Source organism: Hylobates moloch, unplaced genomic scaffold (assembly GCF_009828535.3).
Source record: "Hylobates moloch isolate HMO894 unplaced genomic scaffold, HMol_V3 SCAFFOLD_4, whole genome shotgun sequence".
Lineage (NCBI taxonomy): Eukaryota > Metazoa > Chordata > Mammalia > Primates > Hylobatidae > Hylobates > Hylobates moloch.
Window position 1 is genome coordinate 88,510,516 of NW_026652279.1, and position 15,356 is coordinate 88,525,871.

Consider the following 15,356-nt stretch of genomic DNA (forward strand, 5'->3'; position numbering starts at 1 on the left):
TTCACTATGTTGGCCAGGTTGGTCTCCAACTCCTGACCTCAGGTGATCTACCCGCCTCAGCCTCCCAAAGTGCTGGGATCACAGGCCTGAACCACCACGCCACCAGAAAGGAAACTCTACTTTCTGCCTTTATTTTGTTTGACACGTGGCTCTTTCGTTTCTCGTTCACTATTATGGCTCCCAAATACAACATTAGTAAATGGCAGATTGCAAAGATTACATGAAGGAAAGATACCTGAAATAGTTGAGTTTACTTTTTAAAGGCAGTCTGAAAAGGATACTGAAGGGATGAGGTGGAAGCCTGACTAGTTGACTTAAAAGGTTCCTTCAGGCTCTTAAGGTTGTTATTTTGGGGCTGGATGTGGTGGCTCACACCTGTAATCCTACCTAGCACTTTGGGAGGCTGAGGCAGGATGATTGCTTGAGGTCAGGAGTCTCTTGAGACCACCAGCCTGGCTAACATGGTGAAAACATGCCTCTACTAAAAATACAAAAATTAGCTGGGCGTGGTGGCGTGTGCCTGTAATCCTAGCTACTTAGGAGGCTGAGGCAGGAGAACCACTTGAACCTGGGAGGCAGAGGTCGCAGTGAGCCGAGATCACACCACTGCACTACAGCCTGGGCGACTGAGTGAGACTCCCTGTCAAAAAAAAAAAAATTGTTATTTTTGGAAATGAAAAAATCTACATGTGAATAAAACAAGCAAAAATATGATTTTTTAATATTCCAACTAAATTTCTTTTTGGGCTAGCCACAGTGGCTCATGCCTGTAATCCCAGCACTTCGGGAGGCTGAGGCGGGTGGATCACCTGAGGTCAGGAGTTCGAGACCAGCCTCGCCAACATGGTGAAACCCTATCTCTACTAAAAATATAAAAATTAGCCAGGAATTGTGGCACATGCCTGTAAACCTAGTTAGGAGGCTGAGGCAGGATAATTGCTTGAACCTAGGAGGCGGAGGTTGCAGTGAGCTGAGATCGCACCACTGCACTCCAGCCTGGGCGATAGAGTAAGACTCTGTTTCAAAAAGAAAAAAATTTGTTTTCAATCATAAGCATATATAAGATAATGTCTTTATGATAGTTATCCCAGCTTTTCCTTATCTGTAGCTCAATAGCTGATATTTTCTAGTGCTGTTCTTTGGGGACAGAAGCTGTAAGACTGAAGAGGCCAAAGCTCCAATTTTTGCAGTTCTCCTGTATCTTCTGTTGTTCTACACCTCTCAGGGTTCCTTGGGGACCCATTCCATCTCAAAGCTTGTCATCCTGAGTTTTTTTACTTGGCTCCTAAGTTTCTGATGTTCCAGATAAATTTGGTCCCACAGCTGAGACCAAAGATTGACTAAGTCCTAGGGCCAAGGAGTCATAATTATCAACCTGCTCTTGGGACTCTGGCATCATATTTATCATATTTGTAAACTTTGTGAATAATTACATCTTGACTATTTGCTGTAATTTTTCTTTTCCTTTTTTTTTTTTTGAGACATAGTCTCGCTCTGCCACCCAGCTAGAGTGCAGTGGTGAGATCTTGACTCACTGCAATCTCTGCCTCCCAGGTTCAAGCAATTCTCCTGCCTCAGCCTCCCAAGTAGGTGGGATTACAGGCGCCTGCCACTGCGCCCGGCTAATTTTTTTTTTTTTTTTTTTTTGTATTCTTAATAGAGATGGGGTTTCATCATCTTGGCCGAGCTGGTCTCCAACTCCTGACCTCGTGATCCACCCACCTCGGCCTCCCAAAGTGCTGAGATTACAGGCGTGAGCCACCGTGCCCAGCCTATTTGTTGTAATTTTTCTACCCACCTACTTACACCAAAAAATCATACCAATTTTTTTCAAAGTAAATGCATTTGCTTTGGGGAGCTTTAAGTGATAACTGAAGACATTTTAGATCTGGGATCTTAGTCCAAGGTCCATATTCTGAAATTGTATGTAAAATTTTGGGGGTTATTTTGTGCCATTTTGGGGGTGGGGGGAAGTCCGTAGATTTTATCAGCTCCTCAGAGGGGTCTATGATGTGAAAAGATTAGCAATCACTGCCTTAGAGGGGCACCAGAATGCATCAAGATACTATTGTGAAAAGATTCTATGCCTCCTCTTACCTTGAGTGCACGATGTCATCATAATCAACAATGATCAAGCATCCGTTAATTAAACTTCAGAAAGCTTTTTAAAGGAAATAGACCTCATTCATCAAATAGCTTATCTTCCAAAGGGGGAGACAAGACTAACATAAAACAAAATTTAGTGCATATAGAAAATATAAATGATAAGCTTATGAATATTTTATGAGTGACATTAATAGTGCTAAAAGGATTGTAGAAGAGAATTTGAGGTTATAGTTTTCTCTGGAATGCCTTCCATGTGGAAGTGCATTATAAGCACTGTTTATACAAGGGAGAAAGAATGTAGCTTGAAAGAAAAGCAGAGGGAAAGAATTTCATATTTGGAAATGGCATGTACTTGAAAGAGATAAAGAGAAAACCATAAGTAGAGGCTATGAAGCGATTTGTTTGGCTAGATTGGACGAGCCAAGCTCATGGTCAGTGGCCTTGCAAATAAGGCAAGAACTCAAATGAATCCTAGTATTAGAGTCTGGATAGTGTTTACTAATTGAGATCTGAGACAAACTCCAGCTTTAGACATCACCGAAATATCTTTAAAACCAGACTTTTAATGGTATGGTGAGTTAGAGATCAGGTTTGCATGTCTTCACAGTTAGGGTAAAAATCTGTGTGACATTAGAGATGAGATTAGTTCTTTCTTTTTTTCACAGAATCCTTGTTGCCTGATGACTATGTGGTTCCCCTTGACTGGAAGACACTAAAGATGATTTACTTGCAATGGAAGATGTCAGTGGAGGTATATATGTGTGTGTGGTGTGTATTTGTTGTTGTTGTTGTTGTTGTTTGAGACGGAGTTTCACTCTTGTTGCCCAGGCTGGAGTGCAATGGCGTGATCTCGGCTCACCACAACCTCCACCTCCTGGGTTCAAGCGATTCTCCTGCCTCAGCCTCCCTAGTAGCTGCGATTACAGGCATGTGCCACCACACCCAGCTAAGTTTTTGTATTTTTAGTAGACACAGGGTTTCTCCATGTTGGTCAGGCTGGTCTTGAACTCCTGACCTCAGGTGATTCGCCTGGCTTGGCTTCCCAAAGTACTGGGATTACAGGCATGAGCCACCACACCTGGCCAGTGAAGGTATATTTTTATGGCTTTCAAAAAGAAACCACTGTTCTATTCTCTACTTCTATGAGATTAACTTTTTAGATTTCATATATGAGTGAAATCATGCAGTATATATTTTTGTGTCTGACTTATTTCAATTAACATAATTTCTTCCAGGTTCATCCATGTTGTTGCAAATGACAGGATTTCATTCTTTTTTATGGCTGAATATTATTCCATTGTACAAGCTATGGTGTTCATTGCACAGCAGGGTGACTATAGTTAACTGTAGTTAACAATAACGCATTATATATTTCAAAATAGCTAGAGGAGAGGAGTTTGAATGTTCTGACTACAAAGAAATAATAAATGTTTGAAGTCATATTTATGCTGATTACCATGATTTGATCATTACACAATGTACACATGTATCAAAATACATTGTGCTCATAAATATGTACAATTATTATGTCAATAAAATTTTTAAAATTATGGAATAAAAAATAAAATTTATCAAACTTGAGAGAAGTACTACATACCTTAAATTAGAAAAAGAATATATATGGATGGGGATGAGTGGATAATATAGGCATGTTTTCTTTCAATTAGTCCCAAAGAGAAGGTTGCATTTAATTCCTTAACTTTGTGGAGGAATATACAGGTATAAGGACTCACTGGGGATGACTAAGGCGCCCACTGTAGGTGAGTCCTTTATTCTTCATTACATTTTTTCTCCTGTCCAGCCCTCAGTCTTATCCATTATGATAGTGTAACAGCTACAAATTAGATTTGTAGTTACTTGACTTGGAAGCACCTTCCTATTGTTGTGATCTGTGGTCCACAGTGACAGATGTAACTGTTCTGAGGGCTGTTCATTTTCCAGGTAGCTGGAGGAGGACTGGCTTGAAAGGTTAGAAGGATGATAGAAAATCTGGAAAAGCCAGTACCTCACCTAACCTAGTGGGGGTGGCTGGGGTTCTGTTCACATTAGTTGGTTATTATTTAAATGTGTCCAGAGGCAATGCTAATGGGTGCATTTTTAAATGAATAGTAAAATCAAAATTTAGTGAATCATTCTAGACCTAATAGTTCAGGACAGTAGGTATTTCTTAACTGTTCTCATAAACACCTCTATGGGCAAAGTAGACTCATTTTGTCTGTCCATTTAATAAAACCAAATACATTTTTCCTCAACTTCTTGTTTCTCCTTATTCCCCATGGAGACATTATTGCCACTTAAAACACACATACTCACACACAGAGCAATATTTTAAATGTTTAAATTGACATTTGTGGCCAGGCATGGCGGCTCATACCTATAATCCCAGCATTTTGGGAGGCCAAGTTGGGGGGATCACTTGAGGTCAGGAGTTTGAGACCAGCCTGGCCAACATAGTGAAACCCTGTCTCTACTAAAAACACAAAAAAATTAGCCATGTGTGGTGGTACTTGCCTGTAATCACAGCTACTTGGGAGGCTGAGGCAGGAGAATCACTTGAGCTCAGGAGGCGAAGGTTGCAGTGAGCCAACATTGCGCCACTGCACTCCATCCTGGGCGACAGAGCAAAACTCTGTCTCTAAATAAATAAATAAATAGATAGATAGATAGATAGATATTAGATATTTATAAGTGTTTTCTTTCTTCCTTCCTTTCTTTTTTTTTTTTTTTTTTGACAGTCACACTCTCTCGCCCAGGCTGGAGTGCAGTGGTGCGATCTCGGCTCACTACAACTTCTGACTCCCAGATTCAGGTGATTCTCCTGCCTCAGCCTCCCAAGTAGCTGGGACTACAGGCATGCACCACCACACCCAGCTAATTTTTGTATTTTTAGTAGAGACAGGGTTTTGCCATGTTGGCCAGGCTGTTCTCAAACTCCTGACCTCAGGTGATTCACCCACCTCGGCCTCCCAAAGTGCTGGGATTACAGGCGTGAGCCACTGTTACATTTCTTTTGTCATTTTAGGAGTGTCCCTACATGAGTAAAATGACCATGCAAACTTAACTCCAATGCCAAATATTAATATTTTATGTATTTTAATTATAATTTCTAGAAAAGACAGAAGATTGGTTGAAAAATGAAAATTCCTTGAACTGTAAGTACGACTTATTCTAGAGACCTCTGTTTGATTATAAAATAGTTAATCTTGACATTATTTGTTTGTAATAGCTCATATGTATTATAGCATGACTGGAGAGTAAAGTATAATATAAAAAATGAAGTTTGTTACCATAGCAACCTTGTGTGCTATTGTACATGTCATGTTTTTATTTCCTTTAAGTGTAGATCTTTTCTGAAATACAACAAAGCTTAGATTGTTGCTCCCAAATTTATTTTCCCACTTTATTGGTTAGAACATATTTTATAACATTCTATCAACATACAATTCATGAGACATTTCCCCCCTTGGGTTGGTATGTGATGAGGGCTGGGAATTAGGGGTGTAGGTTCTATTTAAATATTAGATTCTCTAGGAAAAGAGGTAAAACATATAGACGAACTCATGTTATATTTTAAACTTGTCATCAAGCTGACATTAAAATAAACACATTGCATTTTTTTCAAATGCCTAAATTATGAAATAAACACAGCTGGTACGATTTCAGTGCATATATGTCTGCATTTGATAAGAATTGAATGCACTATGCATTTGCCGTATGTTTTTTCATTTTAACTTATTTCTAAGAGTATTCTAGTTTCCATTTCTCAACTAGAAATACATGTATACCCTGTAAAAATGTTTTTTGTTTGTTTTAATCCTGCTTCCCCTGAAAGAAGAGGAAGAACTGAAGATTTGGGAGAGGAGTTTAGAGATTTGCAGGGGCCACTAGAAAAATGTGGGATAAATATGGTACAGGAGGAGATAAGAGACAATGAGGAATTCCAGAGGAAGGAAGCGAAGACATTCATTCAATTATTCAGCAAATGTGGCCGGGTGTGGTGGCTCACGCCTATACTCCCAGCACTTTGGGAGGCCGAGGCAGGCAGTTCACCTGAAGTCAGGAGTTCCAGACCAGCCTAGCCAACATGGCAAAACACCGTTTCTACTAAAAATACAAAAATTAGCCAGGTGTGGTGGCAGCTGCCTGTAATCCCACCTACTTAGGAGGCTGAGGCAAGAGAAACGCTTGAACCCGGGAGGCAGAGGTTGTGGTGAGCTGAGATCACCCCACTGCACTCCGGCCTGGGCGACAGAGTGAGACCCTGCCTCAAAAAAAATTATTCAGCAAATGTTTATTGAGGTGCCTCATGTCAGACACTGAAGATATAGCAGTAAAAACACCCCTGCCCTCATGGAATTTATGTTGTGGGGATTTGATTTAACGCCATAGCATGTTGGGCAAGGACTTGGCTGAGCGAGCCTCTAGCCTACCTCTGACTGAAGTTAGATTATAGTGAGTGAAGTTCCCCTAGGTGGCCTCAACATGAGGAGACACCAGTACAAGCAGCATGCAGCAAGCATGGATATATTTTGCTGTGGCCAATTTCAGGAGTCTTTTCTGTCTGCTAAAAATGGTAGATTTGTGTCAAGGACATTTTGCAACCATAATTTTGATTTTCATGATGATCTCCCACATGTATCCTAAACTGTCGGGTCTTCTCACAGAGCATTCTGCCCTTAATTATTATTTTTTTCTTTTTAGGGAATTTTATGAGTGCAGTAGCTATGTGCAGATTTTTTTACTATTTTATTGAGAAAGGGCATCCTGTTTTATGTTTGGCTTTAAGTACTGACCAGTCTATCTCAAAGGGTAAACAGAAATTTAGAAAGAGGGAAATAGCAGGAGAATCTGGTTGGCTCTGGGAACCACAAGTCAGTGCCCATTTACAAATATTCTCCCTGCTGGTTGCCAGGGTGTTTAATGTCATGGCACTCCTTTTTTTTTTTTTTTTGAGACAGAGTCTCGCTCTGTCGCCCAGGCTGGAGTGCAGTGGCGCAATCTCGGCTCACTGCAAGCTCCGCCTCCCGGGTTCACGCCATTCTCCTGCCTCAGCCTCTCCGAGTAGCTGGGACTACAGGCGCCTGCCACCACGCCCGGCTAATTTTTTTGTATTTTTAGTAGAGACGGGGTTTCACCGTGGTCTCGATCTCCTGACCTCGTGATCCGCCCGCCTCGGCCTCCCAAAGTGCTGGGATTACAAGCGTGAGCCACCGCGCCCGGCCATCATGGCACTCCTTTACAGCAGTGGGGCAGGGTGCTAGGAAGAGGATGGGTCCCTATCTTAAGGCTCCTCCTGACTAGCTGTGTGTGACTCTTAACAGAGGACCCTTCTCAGAGTCTCAGTTTCTTAAAATCTGTAAAATTTTTATCTTTTAAATGAGGATTAAATGAAATAACTTTGCAAAGTTATTAAATGAAAAAACTGTCTGGGTGCGGTGGCTCATGCCTGTAATCCTAGCACTTTGGGAGGCTGAGGCGGGCGGATTGCCTGAGCTTGAGTTCGAGACCAGCCTGGGCAACACGGTGATACCCTGTCTCTACTAAAATACAAAAAAAAAAAAAGAAATTGGCTGGATGTGGTGGCACACACCTGTAATCCAAGCTACTCGGGAGGCTGAGGCAGGAGAATTGCTTGAACCAGGGAGGCGGAGGTTGCAGTGAGCCGAGATGGCACCACTGCACTCCAGCCTGGACAACAGAGCAAGACTCCATCTCTACAAACAAAACAAAACACAAAAAACTGTGCAAAGTGTGGAGCCTAGTGCCTGAAAAATAATAGACTCATAATAAGAGTGAATTCCCTTCCCCTAAATACTGCCTTGGATTAAAGCATTGCCTTTCTTTTTTTTCTTTTCTTTTTTTTTTTTTTTTGAGACGGGGTCTTGCTCTTGTTGCCCAGGCTGGAGTGCAGTGGTGCGATCTCGACTCACTGCAATCTCTGCCTTCCTGGTTTCAAGCGATTCTCCACCTCAGCCTCCCAAGTAGCTGGGATTACAGGTGCCCGCCACCACACCCAGCTAATTTTTTTTTTGTATTTTTAGTAGAGACGAGGTTTCACCATGTTGGCTAGGCTGGTCTGAAACTCCTGACCTCGTGATTCACCTGCCTTGGCCTCCCAAAGTGCTGGGATTACAGGCGTGAGCCACCGTGCCCAGCCTTTTTTATTATTATTATTTTTTTGAGATGGAGTCTTGCTCTGTCGCCCAGGCTGGAGTACCATGGCTCACTGCAACCTCCACCTCCCAGGTTCAAGCGATTCTCCTACCTCAGCCTCCTGAGTAGCTGGGATTATAGCCCGCCACAACACCCAGCTAATTTTTGTATTTTTATTATTTTAGAGACAGGGTTTTGCCATGTTGGCCAGGCTGGTCTTGAACTCCTGACCTCAGGTGATCTGCCCACCTCGGCCTCCCAAAATGCTGAGATTACAGGTGTGAGCCATCGTGCCCGGCCAAAACATTGCCTTTGAAATGCTCTCTGGCAAAATAGAAATTGTGTTCTTTAGCAGAGGAACATATTGGCCCAGTAAACATGTTAACACATTTGCATGAATTTATTTTTAATTTTTTGTAATGTACATAGCTGGATCCTCAGGGAATGGGATCTAGAACAAGTTTCAGCTAAAGCACAGGGAGTTGGGAAATGTCAGGGAACAGGCTCTTGAATGAGGCAGGACTAAGCAGTGTGGACTGTGGGGACAGCTGTGAAGTCCTGGATGCCAGGGGAGTGGCATAACTCAGGAAGTAAAGGCTGGGAACCTGAAAACAAACTGTTCATGTCACATGTTTTCTGGTCTTGTCTGGGCTTGTGTTTGCTTGTAGTTGAGTTCTGCTGTCTTCATGGTACTGCTGAAGATCATGATCACGGAGAAAAGTCAGAGTGCTCAGTGCCAACCCAAGGGATTCTTTCCAGAGACATACCCGTTGGATACCAAAATCAGTTTGGATAATCTGTTTAACCATTCTTGATAAGTTATCTGAATAATAAAACTCAACAGAGGAGGTAACAATTTGAACATTTTATTGTCTAATTTGAAGATGTATGCCATACTTTAATTTGTTTGATAGAAGAAAATAAGGCACAGAAAACTTGAGTGCCTTATTTTTAAAACTGCATTAGGATTAAAAGTTTAGCCCCTATATCCAAGTATTGGTTTGAGATCCCATTTCTAGAATTCTGAAATCCAAAAAGCTCTGAAAATCAATAGTTATTTTTCCAAATGTATTCATTGTGGTAAAATACACCAATATAAAATTTACCATCTTAACCACTTTTAAGTGTGTTATAAATACATTCATGCTACCATCACTAGCATCCATCTCTGGAACTCTTTTCATCTTGCAAAACTGCAATTCTATACCCATTAAACAATGACCCATTCCCCCTTCCCCCTTCCCCCTTCCCCCTTCCTCCTTCCCCCTTCCCCTCAGCCCCTGGCAACCACTGTTTCTGTTTTTTAAATAAGTTTGACATTAAAACTAAGTTTGCAGCCAAACCTGACCCAAATACAAGCTGGGCACTATGGCTCACGCCTATAATCCCAGCACTTTGGGAGGCTGAGGCAGGAGGATCACTTGAGCCCAGGAGTTTGAGACCAGTCTGGGCAGCATGGTGAAACCCCATCTTTACAAAAAATACAAAAATTAGCCAAGTGTGGTGGCATGTGCCTGTAGTCCCAGCTACTCAAGAGGCTGAGGCGGGGATGATCGCTTGAGCATGGAAGGCAGAGATTGCAGTGAGCCAAGAAAAAAAAAACCTGACCCCAAAAGGTAGGCAATTAATTTTACTCTTTATTTATCCCACTTGGAATGTATAAAGTATATTCATATATTTCATTGCAAACATATTAATGTGTTTAACTACAGAGGTCTGCACCACACCCCACTGGGAATATAGGATAATATACAGTACCATTACCTTTAAACAACAAACACTTTCTGAATTCTGAAGTATATCTGACCTCTACAGTTTTGGTTAGGGATTGTGGGACTTGTACTATACTAGAAGTTACTAATATTATTTTTTATTCTATTTTAGTTTAGTTGTACTTAATAAACTTAAAATATGAAAATTCATATTTACAAAATATAAATTAAGGAGTGACTACACACTATTCAACATGTAGACATTAACTTAATCCCCATTTGCAGAAAGAGAGCCCCGGGTCTTATCTTACCCTACTTCTCCCAGATCTTCTGTCGAATCTTCTCAAAGGAGCAAACCTCTAGGCCTGGGGACGGGCAGGCAGCTGCTTAGGGTATGGACATTTGTTTGTTAAACAGACTTGCAACTGCCCTTCTGGTGTAGAGCCCCACCTCCAAACCTTCCAGTTTCTGAGATTTAGGGTTTATGCTGGGTAATTTGTGTTGTTTCTTGGCTGTCTATAAATCAGAGGATTGTTTTTTTTTGGCCGAATCAATTAACACTTGGCCTTTTGCTCTCCAGTTTCCAAAATTTTGTTGCTGTGATCTCTCCCTCTTCTTTATGCTTAAAACAAAAATAGTAACAAAACAATCACTCCCGCTAAAAAAAAATAAAATAAAATAAGCCAAATCAACCCCCTTTACATTCTAGCAGGGTTTCAAAGAGGAAGTAGAAATTGAATACTTGTGTTTAATCTGTCATCTTTATTGGGAATTTAGTGCTGCATTTAAGATATCTCAGTGTTTTCCTTATGTTCATTTTGTACAGTTTTATGTTTCTTTCTCCACTAAACTGTGCGTCTCTTCCGGACAGACACAGTGGTCTTCAGTGTTTGTTGAATTCTGCAGGCTCCTAGAGGCTTTATCAATTTAGACTTGCCTCTGGCCCAGGATGGGACGGTTTCAAGGCAGATCTGACTAGTTTAGGGTTTGAAGCATAGAGAGCTGGGGAAGGATCTTGGCATCTGGCAAATTCTTGCTTTCTTAGGGGCCTTCCACAGCAAAGCATTTGTGGCTTTCTAGTGAATATATTAGAATCCGCACCATCATGGTGATACTCAAGAGTGGTATTCAAAACATTTGACAATGGGTGGTGTGGGCAGGACCGGTTGTGGAGCACTTTTATGCTGTACTGATGCATACCAGCTGAACAGCCACCCAGGCTTTTACTTGGGTTCCAGAAAGCCCCCAGCTCTCTCCAGCCCCTGCCTTCATGACCTTGCCCTAATTTCCAGAATGGAGCAGTAGAGAAATGGGTTTGGGCTCCTCTCCTCCCTCCCAGACTCCCTCCCTGAAGCTCATACCGAGTGCCCCTGTACACTGTGGCAAATATAGGTACTGTGGAGATAGGAGACCTGGTCTTCCCCTTTGGGGAGGAGTCCAACACCAAAAAGAGGGATGGAATGCAGAAAGCAGTGTGGGGCAGGGTGATCAAAGTCAGCCTTATCTAGGGAATATTTCTGTGTTGGAAATATCCAGAGCCCTGGACATTTCCCTCTGCCAATTTGGCTAAGCTGACATCTTTCCCATTGCTTTTCTTCCCTTGTCCCCCTTCCCCTAGCCTCTTCCTGCTTCCCAAAGCCTCCATCAGGCTTCAAGGGGAAGGATGTCAGAAGAGCCAGGAAGGAGGCAGTGTTGGGGGAGGGGGAGACAAAGTCCCCCTCTGACTGGCTGGATCCTACACTTCCATCTGAATCTGGCAGAAGGTCCTAAACAGATCAGAAGCCCATCATAGAAATGGCTAAGCGGGCAAAGATTTCTTTCCTGTCCTCTCAATTCATACATCGCTTATATGTATGTAACAAGATGAATAAGTATGTATATAAAACTAATTTACATTTTTGAGTGAATTTTAAAAATCAGAAAAGAAGTTTTTCTGGACATAGTACTAGAGAGACTTGCGAAAGCTCCTACTATAATATTTATCAAGATTCTATTATGTTAAAAGGTCTTTGGTTACACTATGTTGGAAGCTTCATCTTGGTTTCAGACTTTCTGCTATTTTGGCATCCCTGGGCAGGAGAACCTGAGGCTGATAGTTTTTGTTTGTTTGTTTGTTTGTTTATACAGTGTCTTGCTCTTTTGTCCAGGCTGGAGTTCAGTGGTGCAATCATAGCTCACTGCAGCCTGGAACTCCTGAGCTCAAGTGATCCTCCCATCTCAGCCTCCTCAGTCTGGGATCACAGATGTGTGCCACAATGCCTAATTTTTAACTTTTTAAAATAGAGATGAGGTTGTGATGGTTAATACTGATGTCAACTTGATTAGATTGAAGGATGCAAAGAATTGATCCTGGAGATTGACATTTGAGTCAGTGGTCTGGGAAAGGCAGACTCACCCTTAATCTGGGTGGGCACCATCTAATCAGCTGCCAACATGGCCAGTATATAAAGCAGGCAGAAAAATGTGAAAAGGCTAGACTGGCTTAGCCTCCCAGCCTACATCTTTCTCCCACACTGGATGCTTCCCGCCCTCGAACATCAGACCCAAGTTCTTCAGCTTTGGGAGTCAGACTGGCTTCCTTGCTCCTCAGCTTGCAGATGGCCTATTGTGGGACCTTGTGATTGTGTGAGTTAATACTACCTAATAAAATCCATATATATCTCCTATCTATCTATCTATCTATCTATCTATCTATCTATCTATCTATCCATCCATCCTATCAGTTCTGTCCCTCTAGAGAACCCTGACTAATACAGTAGTCTTGCTGTGTTGCCCAGGCTGGTCTCAAACTCCTGGCCTCAAGTGATCCTCCTGCCACAGCCTTCCAAGGTTCTGGGATTACAGACCTGAGCCACCATGCCCGGCCACTGATTGATTGCTAAGCATTCCAAGTCCAGGGTTATTTGGAGCTCTAGGTTTGAGGGTTACATTCCCGGTTTGCACTAGCTCTTCCTTCACACCTTCTTACTTTTCCACATCTTGTTAAACAGTGATAGAGAAAAATTTCAATGTTTCTTCATTTGCCAAAAATGGTGTTTATAAGGTTATTTTCTTTATGTCCATGATAGTAATGGTTTCTGGTGCAGCAAAGTGAGATCGTGCTGGCTCTGTTTATGTTAATCCCTTACATTATCACTATCTTGTTCAGCCTTATTTTTATTTTTTTTTTGAGACAGAGTTTCACTCTTGTTGACCAGGCTGGAGTGCAATAGCACGATCTTGGTTCACTGCAACCTCTGCCTCCCGAGTTCAAGCAATTCTTCTGCCTCAGCCTTCTGAGTAGCTGGGATTACAGGCATGTGCCACCACGCCTGGCTAATTTTGTATTTTTAGTAGAGACGGGGTTTCTCCATGTCAGTCAGGCTGGTCTCAAACTCCCGACCTCAGGTGATCCACCTGCCTCGACCTCCCAAAGTGCTGGGATTACAGGTGTGAGCTACCGCGCCTGGCCTGTTCAGTCTTAATTTTTAGTAAATCCCAAACTCAGGATTATCTTTTAAGAAAATAGTTTAGATTCATATACAATTATCAAGCACCTTCTGAATATCAGGCTGATATTGTGTTACAGCCTGGGCTGACAAGGATAAATAAGACACTATCCCTGCCCTCTCACTTCCTCTAGTGAGAGGAAAAAGATACCCAAACAGTTTACTTTAAACTGTGGTTTTGAGGAGTACATTGGGGAAAATAGAACTTATTGACTAGTTAAATGTCAACTAAAGAAAAGTGAAAGGAAAGTGTGTAGATTCATCTCCAGGTACTGCTGACCATGTGATCCTCCTTGAAACTCCCTCCCTGGGCCTCCCTGCATCTTTCAGTGTTCTGTTTAATTGTTGGTCATTCAATCGTCCTCTCCTCTGCTAGATCCACTTGAGGGCACAGTCCTTAAATGCTGGTGTCCTCAGGACCCCTTCCTCAGCTGTCTTCTCTCTTCTCTATCTCCTCACAGGGGCAAGGATTTCCAAAGCTCTGAGCTCAGCCCCCTCTCCTAAGGAGCACAATCACGTTTCCTGGCATCTGTTAGATAGCTCTACTTGCCACAAGCCCTGTGCTGAAACCCCTACCCACAAAGCTGTGTTGTCTTCCTGCAGCTGCTGTCTGGGACCTCTTAACAGAGGGAAATGGAAGTGGACGGATGCTTAATGCAGCCCTGTCCAGTAGGAATATAATGCTGTCTACATATGTAACTTAAACTCTCTAGGAGCCACAATGGAAGATAAAAATAAATGAAATTAATTCTAATAATATATTAACCCAGTATACCCAGCACACCATTTCAACATATAACCAATATAAAAAATTTTTTAATATTTCTTTTTTCATAGTGAATCTTCAAAATTCAGTGTGTATTTTTAAAATTTTACTCTATGTTTTTTAGGAGACAGGGTCTTGCTCTGTTGCCCAGGCTCAAGTACAGTGGTACCATCATAGCTCACTGCAGTCTCAAACTCGCTGGCTCAAGTGATCCTCCCACTTCAGCCCCCCGAGGAGCTAGGACTACAGGCACACACCACCACAACCTGGCTAATTTTTGAATTTTTGAGAGAGACAGGGTCTCACTATGTTGCCCAGGCTGGTCTCAAATTCCTAGCCTCAAGTGATCCTCCTGCCTTGGCCTCCCAAGGTGCTGGGACTACAGGCATGAGCCACTGCACCGGGCCCGGGCACAGCGTGTTTGCAGTAGCCACATTCCAAGTGCTCACTAGCCACATGTGACCAGTGGCCCCCATATTAGCCAGTGCAGGTTAGCATGTGAGGCTGAGCAAATTATGATAAGATACAGAGATTTTGTCACCATTTTTATGATTCATGTATATTTTCTGGTCCTTATGGGTTCCCTACTAATATTTAGAGGTCTTTGAAATTCCATTGTTTCTTAGCAGTGCTGAGAAGAATGAGGAAAGTATTCTTCTTCCACGCTGGGAATGGATTTTCAAGGGAGAGCAGCTCATCTCCCACTCCGCCCTACCCCATCCCTAGAGGGAAATCTCTAACGGAAGGGGAAGTTTTCAGCACAGAGCCCCTCCCCACTTGGATAGTCCTTTCCTAAAAGCTAACTGTGAAATCTCTGGATTTTGTTTTAGAAGGAAATCACACTTTTTTCATAGTTTCTTTTCACAATTTTAGTATCTTAGCTGCCAGAAATAGAATTTATTACTTTACAATAATTGTTATAGCCAAAGCCACCATATATTCTGGATTTCCCAGGATGGTGTCAATTTTGAATGTTGTTTCTTTCAGGCAGGCATGGTCAATTTTGGTTCAGAAAACAGGATCACTCTGTCACGCTCTTGAGGGTGAACTGTTGGAGAGTCACTGTGGTGATCAACCAATGGGTGCTCTCTAGTTCCTGGAACTGAGAACTTCAGTCTGGATACTTCTCTA

The 15,356-nt window shown here is 42.2% G+C and overlaps 1 protein-coding gene across 15 annotated transcripts in view; it reads left to right on the plus strand.

Moving 5' to 3' along the window:
• Nucleotides 1-11,600, plus strand: part of N4BP2L2 (NEDD4 binding protein 2 like 2) — a 115,817-nt gene extending 104,217 nt beyond the window's left edge. For 6 of the 15 annotated variants that reach the window (XM_058437682.1, XM_058437683.1, XM_058437678.1 and 3 more), the window contains 2 exons: nt 2,772-2,857; nt 2,935-3,331. In XM_058437682.1, coding sequence (XP_058293665.1) covers nt 2,772-2,857; nt 2,935-3,072 — 224 coding nt within the window. In that variant the 3' untranslated portion in view covers nt 3,073-3,331. Of the gene's footprint in view, nt 1-2,771; nt 2,858-2,934; nt 3,332-3,773; nt 4,514-4,841; nt 4,916-5,216; nt 5,259-8,927 lie in introns of those variants that run through there. The other 9 variants (XM_058437684.1, XM_058437686.1, XM_058437685.1 and 6 more) reach the window with 5 other exon arrangements.
• Nucleotides 11,601-15,356: the final 3,756 nt, after the last annotated feature.